We start from the raw sequence: 19,910 nt of genomic DNA, 5'->3' as shown, positions 1-19,910 counted from the left end.
TGGTTATAGTGCTAAAGGTGCCCAGGTGGCCTTTTTCTAAAACGGAGGGCTTCCTATTTTTAATTTTAAACTTTAAAAAATCATAACTCCAGTTCTACTAATTGGATTTTGATGGTTTTTGGTGTAAAAAATGTGTTAACATTTTCTCTCTTTCTAAATTGGGTTGGGATTATTATGGTGTTTTCATTGTATTGCTATTTGTATACTGCATAAATATATAACACATTGCTTCGAAGTTTATCCAGAATGCTTTTTGTACCAGGCTGTCCGAGGGTAAGCACAGGTTAATTTAGTGACTTTGTTGTTCACTCTGCAAGGGATTGTGGCTGTTGCTTGAGCAGGGCTCACACCCCAGTCAACCAACAGCCCAATTTCTCACAGGTAGTCCATGAAACAAACCATAGAAAAATCTCTTCCATCCTCTCTTGTCCTCTTCAGTTCATACAATCTCTGCTTCCCAGAGGTCCATGGTCTTGTTTGCATATGTAGCCGCAAATGCCATCCCCCATTGCAGCCCCTTGTTTCTGAAGAAAGTAGTGGCCAACAAATAGGAACACATTATGGTGAAGACAGTAGGATATTCTTTCCAACAACATGTTGGAGTGCTTCATCCAGCTGATTAATCTCAGCCTTAAAAATACTTACAAGCTTGAAGTCCATCATTGTGTTCGATTGATGTGTATGTACTGAAACCACACCTATGAGGGCCATTAAGTAAATAGACTTCCATAGGATTCTGTTAATCCTTTTAAAAAATGTATTGAGTCTCTGAGATAGGATGGGAGATTTATTACGTATTGACAGAGGAATACGTCACCAAACCTGGCTGCTATATTTTCGAAGAGCAAGCCAATTGAAGTAAAATTCGGTCTTCCTGTAGGTTTTCAAATATACTTATGCACCTTTAGCAAGAAATAAATAGTTTGCGTCTCTGGATGATCTAATTTGTAAATACCTGTATTGATCATCTAGGAGATTTCTCTTATACCAGTTCTTTAACTTCAGATGGTACTCATACAAAAATGTGTTCGTTGGATCCTCTTGCAACTTTCAATAGTGTTCTCTTTTATTTAGTTGTCTATTTGCCTCTAAAATGCTTTTGTCTATATCCATAATCTCAATGTTACCTCCTTTGTCAGAGGTTTTGATGCTGGTGTTCTGATCCTGTTGAAGATCATAAAAAGCGTCTCAGTCCTCTTTGCTCATCTTGTTCCTTCCCAAATCATATTGCTTTTATTGTGGTGTTCTTTCTATTTTATTTTATTCAGTCCTTCAGTCCTAAGTTCTTGCCCGATTGGTATGGCTTACTTTATTTGTCCAGGTTGCCATCTGTTGAAGAGCTTTACGAAATATACCTCTGACAATAGAGATCCCTCAAGAATTTGATATCTGCTTGACAGGATTTATTTAGTTTTTAGCAGAAAGAATCCACCAGTTTTACTGCGACTAGACCTTCGAAGGTGTGAGTATAATGGAAGTGTCAAATTGTCTTTCAGTGTCTTTATTGGAAGTGAATTATTATGGCCATGCTTTGCCGTGAACTGGTATTTTTAGACCAGGTGTAATAGTTACCTTTTATAAGCATCTCCAACAACTGGTAGTAGACAGTAAATACAGAATTAATTTCAGAACACCGAGAGACTGCCTTTTTTCCATTGTGTCTGTGTAGCCAATGCCACCTTTCGCAGACTTCAGATAAAATTACGGGTTGAAGATCTCCTACATCCCCCTTATTACTAATGGGTTTCTCTTCTTCTCTGAGGCTTTGAATTGATCTTGGTGGGTCAACAGGAACAGGTAGAAATAGACCAGTTCTTATGCAAAAATTGTGTATACCATCTCGCAGGCCAACTACAAACTTTACTGCACATATGAAGTATTTTGCCATAACTCCCATTCTTAATTAGCCAAATTGTTACTTGTAGGCTGACCACAGCCAATACTGAAGTGGTTAGACAGAAAAGCATTTAACTACAAAGATTTAAGAAGTTCACCAGATGTACTGGGCATACCAATAGACTCTGAGGTGAGTGAACAATTGTCCCACATTTCCAAATAGTTTTTATACACCATTCAGGATTGTGGTTGTAATAGATTTTTTTAGACATGCATTGTAGTTTGGTGGTGGATTAATTCAACCACTACAAATGTCTTTGTAGGCTTAATGTCACTCCTTTTGAAAACTTGCAGGGCTTATCATATTTGTACTTCCCAAAGCGGATCAAATATGCACTTAATGAGTTCGGTAATAACACAATTTGCCAGCGCCTAGAGATCAAGTTTTGAAAAGGAGTGATGGAAATGTACACATTATGGTAATAAGCTTATCAGCGGGCCCCAGTTCAGTTGACGTTGAAATAACATGTGGGTTTCTTTCCACGCAAATGTACATTAAGTGCAAAGTAGTTGTTTTTAACAAGTTAATTTTTAAAAGAAATTTACTTCTCTCTAGTTTAATGGCCTATATTGAAATTGTACTCATTTAATATTTGTGTTTTCATTTTTCAGGTGCCTTTTAATGCAGTTGCAGTGAGGATCATTCATACTGACGTTGCTTTCAGTCATACTTTGTATTCTGTGAATGCCAGCTGGGTTGGTCTCTGCAGCTTACTTGAAGATGTTGGATGTGAGAGTGATGGACCCATTTTCCTTGCACAGACTCCAGTCTGTGATTGTTTTGGGTTTGGTGAGTGACGGCTAATTTTTTTAAAGACTAACCAGTCAACTGTCGGTGTGATTTAAAAAAAAAAAAACATTTTTCTGGAGGACAGCATTTTAAAGATATTCTTAATTGTGATTGTAACGATGATGTTCTAGTTGACAAACTAAATTTGTTTCATGTCTTACATTTTCTGCATGTGTTGCAGAATGTTTCTTTTGCCAACAAAAAATTACCAGTTCACAAAATATCAGTTGATGACTGCTCGTTCTCATAGTACTAGGCTAATTAAGAAAGAAAATCACGATTTACAGAGTTCTCATGCACCCCAGTCCTTGGATGAGTAGCATTTTGAGTCAATTTTTCTTTTTTGTAAATCCAGTAATGACATAAACCTAAACCTGTGTTACGTATTCACAAATTGAGTCCAGGATTGTTTGATTGGCACACACCACTAACTGAATCATCTTTTGGTGCTAATTAACTGGTGTTGTGTTCTTTAATTTACCTGAAGTTTGTTGTACACAATGTGTTGCCAAACCGGGCCAGAGAAATACAGAAATGCCCACGGCCTGTAGGGAGGGGGCGGGGGGATTAGACAATTAGTAACACATTTAAGAGCTCGGAATACTTCAAATTGCTTTTTTTCCAGAGAGCACAAAATGTCAACCCCTCCCACGCATGGATGGTTTGATATTAAGAGCCGATACAGAATAACCCCTGCTGATGCTGTCAACCCTCCCCACCCACCCACACCCCCACTAACAAAACCACCACTGCCCCTTTCCTCCTGTAGCTAATGGGCGCTCCATGTAGAACATGTATTTGGTTTAAAATTGTTTGTCTGTTGTGGACAACATGGCTAAGATGAAAGATGCCAGTAAGCGGTTTATCCTAAGGTGAGTGATATTGCATTATATTTTGGGGTAAATTTAAAGTTCAAATTCTTTTTTTTTGGGTACTGTTAAATCGGTACCCATCTCAAACTTTCAGTGTCAACTAAAGAACAGTACATCATTTGAAATCTGTGAAAGTTATCTACTAAACTATGTTGTCAATTAGCAGGCGTGTTTGGGATGTTCACAGGCTCTAGAACCTCTTACATGATTTGCTTCTACGTTTAAAACTCAATAGAATACTTACACCTATGGAAATCCTTTAAAATGGATCATTTTTATTACATCGTTTCGTGGGGTAGAATGATTTTGTTGTTTTTGTTTTCTTTGAAATCTAATGTTTTGATATTATCATAGTCACCTTAACGCAGGCGTACAACAGGTGCACAAAAACTACTATAAAGGATGACACATTGTCCATAAAGATTGATGGAGGTGTGTTCAATCCCAAAGCGTTGTGTTTTCCAGTTGTCTTCAGGACACCAAGGGCACCTCTGGCCAATACAGAAGAACTTCCTCCCCCCGCCCCTTCTTTCATCCACTCTAGCATGGAAAAAATACCATACACTATGTGGCAAAGCTTCATAAAATAGGCGGATGCATATTGAGATTAAATATTATGTAAAATGGATGTGCCTTAAGATTCACAAATCCTCCACCAGCTGTTACACTGAGACAGACTTGCCATTACCATCTTCTTCAGATGCCACAGCAAGCAGTCCCACACTTATGGCAGGGACAGGTGGTGACACGTCCCTTCATCCCTCAAACTAAAAGGAAGACATATATTCAAGAAGCATTCTGCTGTTCTTCTGCAAAGGAAGAGCCAATAACTAAGAGTTCCTCCCTTTCCTCACCTTAATGACAACATGCAAATGCATTGGATTAGAAAAGTTTTGGATATCAAGCCTTCATCATACTTGATACCAAATAAAATGTGTACTGGTTGTGCACAGTCTATTTGCTGCTCAGATTTTCCCATCCCAATCTAAAGAAAATATTCAAGCTCATTCCATATGAGGCTTGCCTATTATCAGTGAAAAAGCTGGCCATTCGGCCACAAATCTGCATCACAAGCCCTATGAAAATAAATGTTGGCTGTAGCAGCACAACTCATAAAGAAGAGGATACTCCGTTCTGTTTAGGGGGTTTAGGTCACAGTTGTTGCTTAAACCCATAACTCATTACCTATCTGTGAAAGTACTGCCCTATATCAAACCAAGATCTTGCCTGCAATTATTTTTCATAACATCCCCAAGCGACATTCCCTGCCTATAGGAAAAGCCCTTGGAAATAAGAATGTCGTGAATGGAATAATTTACTCCATCTGATTAGAAGGCCTTTCTTTCCTTGGAATATGAATGTGGTTTTGACTAAATGTGGTTCCCCTTTCGCACTCCTGCAAGAATCCTCAGTGCAAAATATTTTATAGAACGTCTTCCTAATTTTGAACAGTGATGGTGTTCAAGGGGCGATGTTCTCAAGAGGCTTATATTTTTCTTATAAGCAAGGTGGTTCTGAGAACTCCCCCTTCTGTTTTTTAATGTGGTATCTGATTTACCTGTAAACCTGACCCTTTCACTGCCCGCTTTATTTTAGAACTTTACCACTGCTGTAGAAACATCTGTTCATACATTAGATGTTGGAAGGGTGTTAAATCCAAATCCTATAGAAGATCAAATGCGTAAGAAAAGTTGAGCAGCAGTGTGCCAATTTCCTGCTGGACTGGCCACTTCTAGGTAATCCATAGCCATGTGGATTGTATCAAGCGTGCTGCATTCTCCTTTGCCAGTTAGCTCAAGCCCTATGTTTGATGCCAAGGGCTCATTCCAATGGGTAAACCCCAATCTCTACTACACTATTGCCAAATGCCCCCATTTCCAGTATTTGTAAAGCAGACACTGTGGCGATCTGTTTACACCTTATCTAGCCACTACCATCTGTTGGAATCCAAGTTTATGGCAGTTACCCAAATGTCAGGGTTTTGCTTACTGTGTTTGGCTAACTCGTATCTGGCCCCTCCCTGTCTGAAGTAGTCTGCCCGTTGTTTCCTGCCCCTCCTACTAGCTGTGGATTGTCAGTGAATGTTGTATGATGTAAAAGGAAAAAATATTCACTCGGAATTTCAGTTCTCCTTTACGAAAATCTTCATTGAAGGCGAAAACCATTCCTGCTCAGTGGAAGCAATGGAATGTTATATTCGAGTCTGTTAATTATCCCCCGGTTCAATACTATTGGCCTGAAAGGCTAGCTTCTAATGCAGGAAAGTGGAGCTGTTCTCTTCTGAAGGCTCAGTGTTAGATTTGTAACTGTGGCCACCTGCTGTCTCTCTAAACCAGAGGTCTTCAAACTGGGAAGCAGAAACCCTGTGGGACATGAATTGATCTTAGGGATGCCAGCCGCTTGCCGAGAGGTTAATTTAATATGCCCCTAGGGAACAGAAACGAACATCATCCTTAAACAAGCATTTACAATGCATAGGGTCTTGCGTTTGCTCATGTTAGAGTTGATCACGTTGTAAATTCCTAAACCGACTTTTCACCTATCGGGCAAAAGTGCATTTATGTACATAACCCGAAAAAGTGAAATCAAGTAAGTAAAGCGCTCGACTTCTGCCAAGCGAGAGCGGGCTCGTAAATTAGAGAAAAATAATTCTAAGAGCCCATGGAAAACAGCGAGCCTCGCATGTTTTCTGTACTTAGTCGCTGCGCTGGAGGAGGGCTAGCCACCGGAAAAGGCATGCCATATGCGTGCCTTCGACTAATGAAAGCAAGCAGATTTTATTAGGGAAGCCCACCAACCAATAAAAAACACTGATGTGAAGTTGACAGGGCTCCGAGCCCTTTTATAAATACAAAAGAGTCTCCCTGCGTAATGCATGCGGGAGCGCATGCAACGCAGGCTCGACCCTAAAAAGTGATCTGTTTATATTGAAAGAAGCAAGAGGCAGTAAACCTCTCCGCTTGGAAAAAAACATTACTGATGGCTCATTATAGTGCCCTGGCTAAACGTAGGCGTCAGTGTGGAGCAGAGGGAATTTGGTGTTTATTTGGAGCCCATAATTACCCACTTCGAAGTCCCAGCCCAATTCCTGATCCACAATCGTAACGTTGGTAATTGTGTACTTATAGGCAATCCAGGCTGCCACTAGCATGTTGGCAGTCATGTACTTGACTGGATAGTTTAAAAGGTCTAGCTGCAGCAACTGAATTATTAAATGTCTTCAGAGCTGCCAGGTTTATAGAATAATTATGAAAAAATGTATTTTATTCTGGGGATCCTTGGGGATTTTTTTCTTTAATTATTCAAAGGTGGGAGCAACATTCAGAAAGACCAACGATCTAGACACCCTTTCCTTATTTTTTTTCATGTCTTCCTTTTGAAAATTATTACTATTGGATGAATGGGCAGCTTGATTTCAAGCTTGTTAGGTTTTCATTTTACTGATTGTTTTAAAAAGATAGAAGGATGGATGACACTGTTCACTGTTTAACTTGCTTGAAGAATTCTGTGATTGAAAAGTAAGTTTAAAAATCAGCCGCATTTGCGCACAGTGTCTTACTTCCATTCATAGGTGGTCTAATGTTAGCCATATTCTATTCGGTGGAAAACTGGTTTCAGAGGATGGTTGTAATCATTTGCCATGCAAAGACCTAAAAAGAATGAGCCAAAGTTATACGCTACACCCAAACAATTTGTTTTCAGATCAAGTAGTTGTAATTCTGGTGCTTCCTTCAAGTTTTGTCAGAATGTTTTGCTACTGTAAGTACAATGCCCCAAACAGCACAGACCTTAAATTGTATTAATCATAATTAGCTAAAATATGTCAACCATTACACTCGTTCTTTCTGTAAAAGGGCCATTAAATAAGAAGAACATATTTCCTACATAAAAATGCATGTGCATTCTATATTTTTATCAGCAAACATGTCAATTTACTGGTAAATATAGTAAAAGAAAAGGCAGGAATCTCAGTCTAAACTTGAGGCAGTGGTTTCTGATGTGCAAAGACTAGATTAAATACATATGATCGTTGCATTAGCAGAGCTTCACTTCTGCTTTAAGCTTGTACATAAAACAGCACGAAATCTGGCTTCCAAAAGTGTGGCTTTTGCACATTTAAAGCAGTCTAATCCGTAATTTCCCAATGTCACAAAATACTGCAAAAACGGAAAGGTACGATACAACCAACCGGAGCTCAAGCCATAATGAAGAGGGCTTTGCACAGTTTCATTTGTTTCTTCTTTAAATCCAATTTCGACATGTGTTGGTGCTATTAGGTAGTTGGATAGTTAGAAGAATTCTCTTTGATTAAAGAAATACACTTATAGCAGCCTGGTATTTCTGTTCCTTTAGTAGCTAATTAGTAATCGAACATGCTAAGCTTCACAGGTGACTCAAACTGCATGTCCACTTCATTGCCACATAAGTATAAGAAAAAGGGAATGATGTTTAATTCCCTAGGTAATTGACTACATATTTTTATACCACTAAAGTACAGTCTTTCCAAGTGACACCATTTCCTGGATGTACTAGTGCAAATTGACACGGACTAGTATCATGTTGCCCTGCTTTTTTGTGTGGACTATTTTAGAAAAGAATTAAGGATCGAATGGTTCCTAAAAGGAATTGAAATGTTTTCAACATTGTATGGCTCTGATCGAAAAGATGAATAAATGCCTACACCACCTCTATTTGACCTAACGAAAGTAATGTAAGCAAATTAAGACAAACTGTTTAATCTTGCTTTTAAAGGAATTGTTCGAGGGATTGACATGGAGAAGAAAGTATACCATATACTGACCCCAGTGGCACCCCAACGGTTGAGGCTAGTAAACTGCCTGCTCATTGGCAGCATCAACGTTCCACACAGTATCTTTAAGAACCAGGTAAGAAAATTAATTTCAGTTTGCAGTTTTTATGTAATTTGGCACCCAAACCTGCTAAGAAACTACTGTGTAAATTCAAATGTGTTATGTTGCATTTTTGTGGTCATTATTAATGAGAATTTATATAAATCAAATTAAGCGAATAAGCAGTGTGGATGGTTTCAAATATTTATGTTTTTGATAACGATAAATGAGTATCAAGAAGTTATTGTTTTATGTAGAAAATATCCAGCACACAATTCATCACCTGAATGGTGTGGTGGGTGATGAAAGTGTAAGTTGTGAAATTGCTTTGTATCGTCATGGGAATCTGATGAAGATGTACCAAAGCAATATGCTTAACAATCCAGATAACGTCCCCTTGAATTATATTCAGGCACTTTTTAATTTTTTATTTTTATTAAAGCATTGACTCAAGAATAGCTTATGAGAGTGACGCTACAGAGCGTATTCTTTCTAAAGAACAAAAATTTCACTTGGGAGCAGAAAGGATAGTAAATGTCTTTAGGAACAATAAGTGAGCAACAATAGAGGAAAGAGTGTCATCTGCGGGTGAGCTTAGATGAACTGAAATGAAGATGAAAACCACAGATTGAGTACAAGGGAGGAGACAGATATGTGACAATAGATAAACACTTAAAGGCGTCTTTTACTGTAGTTGGTTTTATGCAACTGGTGACTGGGCAGTGGCACTTACATAACCTTCAAAAGTCACACTTTGCTTGTGTCTTGTAACCTTACAATGATGTTATCTGGTACTTGTGCATAGTAAAGACTAGTAGCATTCATTCAAGCCACGTATCCCTAGAGTTCCCGGGTCTCTAGTTTTCAGAAATGGCTGGAGTCGGTAAGATTCACTGGTTGTTAGCTGATGGCTGAGTTAAAATAAAAAAGTAAAAAAATCCAGCCAGGGAAATTTTGAGGCATTTTCATTACACATCCATAGTTTCAGATCTGAAGAGCATTTTGGGAAACAAAAGTGTGAAACACGCAAGCCATATCACACTAGAATTCCCCATGTCTGTAGCTTTAAAAAAAATGCTAGCATTTGCTGGGATTCCCAAGATGGCAGCTGACCCTAACATAAATGTTGCAACCATCCACGTCACAGAAGTCCACCTCTCTTAGTATCTCTGACATTGTCGCAGATTTGGACCTTTTGTGTCTCTTATGATGGGCACACCCACACATGCTGGGGATTGAAGGTTGGTAGACCTTTTGCTCTAGGCCAAATATTCAGACATTTTCTGTACTTAAATGTGGGCAAAATGTGTTTTTTGTTTTTTCTTTTCCTCCAAAGTGTGATGTTTGCAAGGGCACTCTGCATAAGAAAGTGATTTACACGGTCCTCACTTCCCCCGATTTTCATGGGTCTCTAGATTTCAAAAGTCTGGGGTAGCATTGCTGACATTTCACATAATAGTTAGAAAATATTTTAAAATCTATTTTCTTGTTCAAAAAGCGATATGGTTAATAGTGTGTTAGTGTTCCAGTAATATACACCACTCTGGATCTCCAGTTTTCACAAATTGTATGTGGTTCCTTGGGTGTCAAGCGTCCCAGGCACAAAAACATAGCCATCTGTATAGCAAAAGTCCTTTTTTTTTTTTTAAATCCTCTGTGACACACTCTACATAGTCTCTATTTTGGGCCTTTCCTGTTCTGTCTGATAATCAAAAATTTCCTAGCTATCGTGAAAAGACGTTTTAATTATAATAAAGAGAATGAGGTAGTGAAGTACATGACCCATTGCCAAAATGACGCTCCCTCACTTGATGCTAAAAAAAAATCCATATTCTTCTATTTGCAGATGACTCGTTGCTTATATCAAAATCCCCAATGGGGCTACAATTCTTGGTAAATAAATTTAATCTTTTTTGCAGAGAACATGGACTGGAGGTCAATGTTAATAAAACTAAATTAATGGTGTTTCACACTGGGCCTAGTAAAAGTTTCTCCATTACTATTGAAGGAGTCCCATTGAATAAGGTTAATTCTATAGACTATTTGGGTGTTAGACTATCCAGTAAACTATCCTGGGAGGATCAGATTTCGAAGAGCTCGGGGCTCCTGCAACACAGAGCTGCCTCTATTCTTTGTTTTTATCTAGCATTAAAGCAGTTCTTCCAGCAATTAAAATTTACACAGCCAAGGCACAGGGGGCAGCCCTAAATGGTGCAGAAATATGGGGTTCAGGTATTTGTACTAAAATAACAGTGGGAGAGAATGCATTTGCTAGGGCCCTGATAGCGTGCCCGCGTAGTATACCTTTGATTCCTCTCTTCCTAGACTTAGGGTTGAAACGTATAGCAGATTTGATCATTTTAAGACCCCTAATCTTTTGGATAAGGATATGGACTACCCCCAAACTGACCTCTTACAAAGCATTACTAGTTGACTTGCTAAAAAGACAGAATGTAAAAAAGTTTCCCTGGATTAGACATGTTTCCTATTGGTTTGGATTACTGGGCTTGGTCGATTACTGGGAAAACCCTCATAATTTAGAAAGGCGCCATAAAAATGTCCTGAAGACAACTTATTGGTCCTATATCAGGGTCAATTACATAACTGGTAACTCTTATGGTCGGTTGACGGATTCCTTTCTTGATTTTAAGTGGTTCCCGCAGTATGAGCCCTATCTTGATATTATACCAAATCTACTGGGTAAAAGTCTATATGCAAGATTTCGATTTGGAGCATTGCCCTTATTACCCTTGACGAGTAAATGGGGACAGCCCTCTAAAACTGATGTGTCCTGCGTGCGATTGCGCGAAAGAGTCCATTGAGCACTTTGACTGCAGGATAAAATAAGCAGGGCAAAAAAACAAAGTGGATCCGCAAAACCTGCTTAGTATTGGGCTTGACTAGCTGTAATCACTCATTAAGGGTTTTAAAAACCAATAAATCTAATGATTTAGTTTTAGCAGTTAATAAATTTTTAGTTGCAGCTTGAAATATACGACGTTGTATTTTAACCAAAAATAGATTAATTTTTAACTGTAATTTGATACGGTTTAGTCTTGTATGTATATATGTTTTTACTATTTTTATATTATACTATATTGATTATGCATTTAATTAAAGATTATGTACTATCGTATATTGCTTTGAAGGCCAATGGACCGAATAAAGCTTGTTTATTATTATTATAATAAAGACACAAAGGAGAGGATTATGCTTCTCTTTCATTTTATTTTACTCCGCAGTCTTAAAAATAAAGTTCAAATTTAAAGACTATAAATCCCAGGAGTCTTTGCAATAACACAACACAATACCCATAAAGTAAATCCCATATATCCAACATTAAGGAAACATTACTCCCTCTTTCTTCGCTCTAAGTATCCTGCTGTAGGTGTTTCTTTAAGAATTCTTGCTTCTGGTCTTATCCAAAGGGAAACGACGAGACACAGAAAATAAGTTATCTTCCAGGAGATCCTCATCAGTAGTCATAAGCACTGAGTATTCCCACCCACGTGCGAGGACCCCGGAGCACATTTTATGCAAATGTATATTTTATATGCAGTATAGAATTACGTGCAGACTTATATATATATATATCTATATCTATATATATATATATATATAATCATCCAAATTATTTTACAATAGTCGCACACTCAGGAAATCAAGAATAGAATATGTTTATTCAACACAACGCGTTTCGGCTGACTAGCAGCCTTGGATGATAATTGAAGGTTAACCGGAGTGCTCTGCCGGTTGTCGCACCACCCCTCTAGGGCCATCTGGAGCTCGTCGTTCGAGCACGTCGTTTTGAAGAAATATATATATATATATATATATATATATCATATACATGTGTCTATATACACATGAAGCCTATTTTAACAAAAACCAGGCCAGAATGCCTTATTATCATAGTGTTTTTTTTTATTTATTTAACCATCAGAGTTCCACATCTCTGTAGGGTAGAAAAGAGACATAAAATGCATTAGCATTCTTATATATAGAGAAAACTGTAGTGAAAAGCAAAGGCATTATTAGTCAGAGGGCTGCATTCACATTAGCATAACAGAACCAAAAAACTGGCATCATGCCTGTAATTCAAAAAAGGGAGGAGAGGGGGCCCCCCGGTAACCTATCCACCTAAGGGGACAGAGCGCCGTATCACAGTAATTAAAAGAAATAACACCCTGGGGGAATTATCATGCTATCCACCACTCAATTCTCTTCTCATACATTAATTCACTCAAATGATCAATCTTAATAAAGGAATATCAAAATTTAATATTTAATAAATAATCCCATACACAATAAAAAACATTAAAAACAGACAATCATAAAAAAGACATCAGGCCACACAGGGGGGACCTTTGTGCAATCTCTGACCTAACAAAATTGGGAGACCACACACAAGACACCCTCCCTGGTCTATTGTCTTTTTGCTGTCCCATATCAGGTATACAGTGGCCAATTCAGCCATGCAACTAATATTTCATCTATTCTTGCTCAGTTCCAATGAGCCCAGCAGTTCAACTTGGGTCAACGCGTTTCGGTTATTTTTCACAGTCCTTTTTGCCACCTTCTTCAGGACAATTTTATAAAAGACAATAGACCACGGACGTTTTCACATTGTCTTAACAAAATAAGACTTTCCTGACAGGAATTTCATTTTTTATTTCTGTAAAATGCCTTCTCTTAACGTCAAATGCCGTTCTTGTGGCAAAAAGAAGGCTCAGACTGATCCCTACTCAGTTTGCTTCGTGTGTCTTCCTGAAAGCCATTGTCCTGAGACATGCAGTCATTGCCAAAATCTTTCAAAAGGGACCTTGAAAGGCAGACCGAGAATCTATCTGTATGGTTTACAAGAAAAGGAAAAAACAGAAACCACCTCCCTTCAGACGGTCTCAAAGGAGAAAAGTGTGGAAAAACGACAAGCAACGTCTACCTCACCAGGTAGGAAAATACCCGTTTGTTCTTCGTCTGCTTCAACATTAACAGTGCTGTCCTTGTCGCATCAACTTAGACAAGCAGACCTCCGTCGACATGCGACGTCAAAGGACAACATGTCGAAAACTACCACACAGCGTCACCCGTCGACGAAGGAAAAGACTCTGTCTGCAGCCACCCGATGTCAAGCCAGCATAGTCCTGCTGATATTCCGTCGAGTACAACACAAAACAAGAACAGCCACAACGTCAACAATAGTCCACCGATTGTCAAGATCAAGTATAGAAGGTCTGTTTCTCTGTTGGCGGCAACTCAGTGTCACTCGACGTCAAGACAAACTCCAAACGCATCACACTCCACGTCAAGGCATGGTTCAAAGTGTGGATGTTCACACACTCCGTTGACGACATTACAGTGTCATTCGACGTTGAGACACAACATCTCTCATTGTTACCAACAGATTGCTGGAAATCAAGGTACCCATTAAGGTAGACAATACTTCGTAAGAAAAAACATTAAATAAAGTATACTCCTGTATATAAAATTGCCACAAATAGATAACCCATGAGAACCTGGCAATAGACATACCGATACTTATCCAGACACCGCAGACTTCATAGAATACCAGGAGGGTGATAAAGCGAAACACCTCAGGAAGGATAATCCTTGCCTCCGTGTCCTAAGCAGAATTTAAACTTTCCTTTACAGTAGCTAGGAAATTTTATATTTTATTGCAGGACCGAAGGCTCAGATTATATGTTAGTTTAAAGCTGTTTGACAACCAGTGAAGCCATGCCAGAAACTGTTTTAAAGTAAAATGTCTTAAAAGTAGAGTGTGAAGACTAATCCGCTGCTCTGAGAATATCCTCTAAATGCCCCCCCCCCCCCCCCCCCCCCCCCAGAAGAAAAAGGCCTTCAAAACTGTAGCTCCCCTTGAGGAATGAGCCTCAAAGGTAGATGCATCAGCAACCTCTTTATATAAGGCCCGTCTCACCCAGTGGACGATAGTTGTCAGAAACGGTTTGGAAGGTTTCTTGAGGAGATCATTAGTTGAGCTGTCCCGGACGGACGATACTCCTCAGGCATAGCTTCATAAGCTCTCAAACAGCAAACCACACTCAGTTTGGGTTGAGCAGGGAAAGCAGGATAATGGACCACCCTAGTGTTGGATTTGGTGCATCTAGACATAGTGAATGACACCCCATCTGGGGCAAGGATGCGTGCTGTAATATCCAAGAAGCAAACATCAGACACTCTTACAAGAAATAAGACATAGCACCGCCATCCTACCTGCTAGTTCCTTACGGAACAAATATTGATTATCCTGCCATGAACGAAGCATTCGTAGCACTACATTTAAATCCCAGAGGGAGCAATACTTCTGGTTGGGTGGCAAAGGCAAAACGATACCCCATAAAAGTCAACAGACTGAGGGTGTTCCCCCTCCGGTATGTCATAAAGAGGCGTATGACCCTCGGAGATGGCTGATCAACAAGCGTTAATATTGTGATATGCCAAACATCTGTTGGCCAGTTCGGACAAGAAATTGAAAATATGCAGTACTTCTGTTCCCACGGGATCACAGTCTTGTGGCAGACACCGGTGTGACTATCTACGCCAGACCGAACTATATTGCTTGACCGTATAGTCTGCCCATGCCCTTCTAATAAGTTAGGCAGCCTGTGTTGAAAGGACTGGGACTTCCCAGCGTCCCTTGTAATCCTCCAAGCCATCAGCAGGAGAGTTTCAAACCGAACCAGTTTGTGCAAGTTGCCGTGAGGATCCATCAGCAGATGAGAAGTCTGGGGAAGTATGATTGGAAAATCCGTAGAAAGTTCCAGAAGAACTGGATACCAGTCTTGCGATTTTTCAGAGTGGTTTCACCAGGATCTCTTCTGCCTCCTGTTTTCTGACTAATGCCGTGAGTCTGGCGGTCATCGGGCAGGCAGAAAAAGCATACCACTGAATTTCACTCCAATCTTGGAGGAAGGCATCTGTTGCTACTGCTAGAGGTTCTAGACGCCAACTGAAAAAAAACATGTTAGTTGATGGTTTAGTCTTGACAAAGTGGTCAATGTGGCATGGGCCCCACCGATTGATAATCCTCTGAAATAGAGAGGGATCCAGTTTCCAGGCACCGTAGTCCTTCAGGTGTCAGTACTGCTAATCTGCAGTCTGGTTGAATCTCCCTGGTGGATATTCAGCTGTCACAGACAACTTATGCTCTTGGCAATAATTCCAGAACTCTGCCGAGATCTGCCAATCTCTTGGACTGGTCATCTGGAGCTGGGTTACTAAAATTAATCTGTCCTGAGGCATTAGGAGAATGCGCCGCTGCCGCCCTGTGCATGTTGTCATTCCATGACCGGCCTCAGCACCTTGGTGAAGCACCTATTCGCTGAGGACAGCCCGAACACAAGGCATATGAACTCAAAAACCTGCCTGCCCCATTCGAATTGCATAAAACTGTAGAGAGCAAAGATCAGAATGTTGAAGTAGGTGTACTTCAGATCAAGCCTCACCAACCAATCGGTGAGCAGTAGACTCTCTGAGGTGATGAATGTCCTCCACTTTGAGTTGGCGCTAAACCACCAACCGGTTGAAGTCTTTCAGTTTTATGACTGGTCTGTAACCTGTGCCCTCCTTTTTCACAAGGAAGATATTGCTCAGGATCCCCCTTGGATGGCAAACAGAATGTGTATTCGCTCCTTTCTCTTGGAGCTCCGCCACCTATCAGTCTACCATCTGTGTACCTTCCTGAGAACACCACAGGACATGGGCAGGAGTGTTGACGGGGAGAACCATTAAACTCTGTGAAAATCCCTTACGGTGTGAAGCACCCACGTGTCCCCCGTTATGGGCACCCAGTTTTGACTGAACCACTGCAAACCTGCCCCACCTCATGTAGGGAAGACTGGGTATTGCTTACCGGTGCTGGTGCCACCTGGTGCATTGATAGCTCCTCAGAAAGCTCCTTTATATCCCCGTCCTCTGCCATGACATCAGGAGGGCTGGAACTCTCCAAATTTTTTCTGGTCTTGCCACTGGATGGAACGCCTTGTTTGGAGTTTGAGGTTGGAATTATACGCTCGACTGGAGGGGAGCACCCACTGCCACTTCTAATCCCTAAAAAAATGTGTTGGTCGAAGACCTTTTTGATAGATTGCTGTGCCTTGTCCAGGGATGTGAATGTGTTAAAGCATGATAGCTCCTTATTCAAGGGTTCCCAAAGAGACCCCAATTCACCACTGGGCCGGTATCTGTAGTGGCCAACTCACCCTACCTGGGTTCTGTCTTGACTAGTAAAGAACGTCTGTGTTCCATCAATAAGGCACATTTGGCGCTGCCTAAGAAACACAGGGCCCATTCGGCCCAACCTGACAGGATAGTGGGGTCAATCAAATGGCCGCACTCTATGGCATCTTCGGCCAGGGACCACACTTGGGAAACTATCTGGATGTCTAGGAAACACAGAGCTTTGGGTTTATATTCTTCCCTAATTACTAGGGCTACACTGACCTCATGGGATGCTGTGATGGCTAGATTGCCTACATATCAATCACACCTATCGTGGGTAATCCAGACTTTGCCCTGGCCGTGGAATGGGGAAAGTACATGGTTATGCAAAAGGCAGGCTGTAGGAGAATACAACACTTTTATGATTTAAAATGCCTTAAAACATTTGAGTAAATTAAAACTGAATTTGGGGTGCCAGAATCAGAAAGGCTACGTTATTGGCAAAGTAGACACTGGGTCTCCCAGGAAGGGGCTAAAGCCATGACGGGAGCCACATCTCTATTTGAGAAGTGGCTCCTTGCCAAGACCGATGATAGGCACATCCTATCAAAATATGTTTCTTATGGCCTATCTCTCTCCCAGCAAAACAGGACAGAAGAGATTGGAAAATGAATTGAGGAGAAGGTTGATGAATAAGGAGTGGAATTCAATATTTATCAGGTTGGGAACAGGCGCCACTAGCTCTGATACAAGTGACATTGACTACAGCTAAAACCCAAAATCCTAAACAGGGTATTATCCCCGCTTAGGATTTAGATTTCTGTGGTATCTGCTGTGGGATTGTCCTAACTTTAGCGATATTGGTTGGAGATCATAGACAAAATAGACTTGATGCGTAATGTTGAGCCTATCGGACTGCCTGCCTATGTCATTCTTGGGTTAGCAGACACTGTCATGCATGTTGCATTCACCAAGGCACCATTTCATTACATTGCTTTTATGTATAGCTAAGCAGGTGTTTCTGGGACTGGGGGAGAGGCTGACATTCCCAGGCACATAGAATGCTTCTATAAAATATGAAAATTAACTGGAAAGGAGAAGATATCAATTGTAATGGAAATGGAAACCTTTCCAGACAGTGCTAGCAACCAAAGTCGAGGAAGTTACATGTGCTAAATTTCTTATAGTACTACTAATTATGGATACCTAGGGACATCTGGGAGACATAAATAACAGCTTAATAAATCAGATGTATTACAGGAGATTTGTGCTTCTGAGAAATCCATGTATCGATTCAATTTCTATTAGGGATCTAATCTTAATACTAAGCTTGGCAGAGGGGTGGGATGTGGAGGCTGGCTATTTGTGTTAAAATGTTGGTGAGCATATTACCTAAGAGTCACAAGAGTGATGTTATGAACTGGACTAATATGTGCCTTTGGTCACAAGATTGGCCTGCCGGCATTTGCATGTACTGAAGTATATAAAAAGTAATGGATGGAATGCTTGCTTAAATCATCCTCAGCTGCTGGTAATTACTCGGGTCCGCCATCGCAATCCAATCAGGGCAAAACCGGTCTTGGGTTGCCTATGTTCCGGTGAGACCTGGTTTGGCAGTTTGAGCTGGACTTCCCCCCCTATTGCAGCACGGTCAAGACTGATTTGCATATGGCTAGGTCCATACTGAGGTGGCATTGTGTGCAAAATGAAATAACAGTGTACTGGGATCATCCAGTAATTACTTGCGAATGAGATTAATTCACCCTTTCCGTCCATCACTTTTCTTGTATACGTCAGGCCTTTGGATGTAGGCAGAAATGTATGTGCAAGTTATTTAAAAAAAATAAAAAAATCAATCAACCTTAAAGATTACTGTAGAGCTGCTTACATTGTTGCACCAGTTCTGTATGATCCTACAAACATTAAAATGTCTTGCGTAGTTCAAATGCAAAACGGAGCATTATTTGAAAGGATTTTGAAGACTGCATTCCATTTTTTTCTATTGTTAGCTAGAAATATTAACTGCTTGTCAAAAGTGTTATTAACCTTGAGAAAACATGTAATCTAATAGATGTGCATGGTGTTAAGGTAACAAAGTTAATATCACATTATCCAAATCTTTTAAACTTCTGTGTTTTATGTGCTGTTCGTTTGTTTTATTACCTTCTTTTCAAATGCTGAAATGCTAACGTTGTCTCCCCCCTTTCACAATCATTTTCATTCTTTTCTGTCCTTTTCAGCCTGAGGTTAAAGGTGATGTGCCATACGTAACTACTGAATACAACTTCGAAATTATGGGCGCTGGGAAGATTAAAATTAACAAACAACTCAAGAGAAGAGAGCATAATAGGTTGTCCGGCCCATAAAAGGACATCTAATGTAGTTTTTGCAGTTTATTCTTGCAATCTGGTGAAGTTTGGAACTTCTAAACCCCTCCACACTTTAATGTGACTACATACATCATGCAAAGGAATCAGAAGCAGTTTGCCTGTACAAATTAACTTTTTTTGTACCAGGTTACATTTTCATAATACTGGTTTACATTCATGAAAATAAAAGTTTTGTAAATATCTCATCTTTTGTGTTGGCGTGTTAATGAACAACTGCCTCTGATCAAATATATTGTTTTTTAAAAGGTCTATATGAGTACATATCTCTGCGCTAGCCCAGGTCGATTATGTGGTGTTATGTTTTTCTTTACGTTTTTGTATTAAAAGTGTAAGCAAAATATAATTGACTGTGGCACAAATGACAGAAAGATGCATTTAATTTTGCACAATACATAATGTTAATTCTAACCTCCAGGTAGGAACAGTCCACAAAGTTTCTTGTATATATATCAACAAAGTAATACAGTACCAAGTTAGGTTGTTACTCTTATATAATGCCTCCTCTATCTGTTACTTTGCCAATTGTGGCAAATAGTCACCCTTTCTGATCTCCGAAGAATAGTAATCAAGGAACAAATAATGTATTTGTGAGAAAGAATACAATTGAGATCCTGGCTTTTTGGCTTGTTTTTTATATAATCTGGTGTGTAGTGTATGCCCAGAATAGTTATTCTTTGAAAACACATGTTCGTAGCATATGTTGTTGTGGCTACACATGCTCTGCATACTCCTACCGACTTGCTTTGGGGTTGGCGGTTAGCAATTTTTTTGTTTTTGAAAAGAAAACGTTTTTTAGTTACAAAAAGCATTAGGACTCTTCTTTTAGTTGGCAACATGCATTGGCACCAACTCCATGTTAGATTTTGTGTTTTTTCTGCCATCTAGTTCGGACGTGCATTATCAGGGCTCAGGGTTTGGTTGTGTTCTTCAC

At 39.9% G+C, this 19,910-nt stretch overlaps 1 protein-coding gene across 1 annotated transcript in view; it reads left to right on the top strand.

The window, feature by feature from the left end:
* Positions 1-19,164, top strand: part of NOL9 (nucleolar protein 9) — a 132,673-nt gene extending 113,509 nt beyond the window's left edge. The window contains exons 10-12 of the mRNA XM_069240091.1: positions 2,509-2,686; positions 8,311-8,444; positions 18,830-19,164. Coding sequence (XP_069096192.1) covers positions 2,509-2,686; positions 8,311-8,444; positions 18,830-18,955 — 438 coding nt within the window. The 3' untranslated portion in view covers positions 18,956-19,164. The remainder of the gene's footprint in view (positions 1-2,508; positions 2,687-8,310; positions 8,445-18,829) is intronic.
* The last annotated feature ends 746 nt before the right edge of the window (positions 19,165-19,910 follow it).

Source organism: Pleurodeles waltl, chromosome 6 (genome assembly GCF_031143425.1).
Source record: "Pleurodeles waltl isolate 20211129_DDA chromosome 6, aPleWal1.hap1.20221129, whole genome shotgun sequence".
In the NCBI taxonomy this organism is placed as follows: Eukaryota; Metazoa; Chordata; class Amphibia; order Caudata; family Salamandridae; genus Pleurodeles; species Pleurodeles waltl.
The sequence above is the reverse complement of the archived record's forward strand: the minus strand, read 5'-3'. Positions and strand labels throughout refer to the sequence as shown.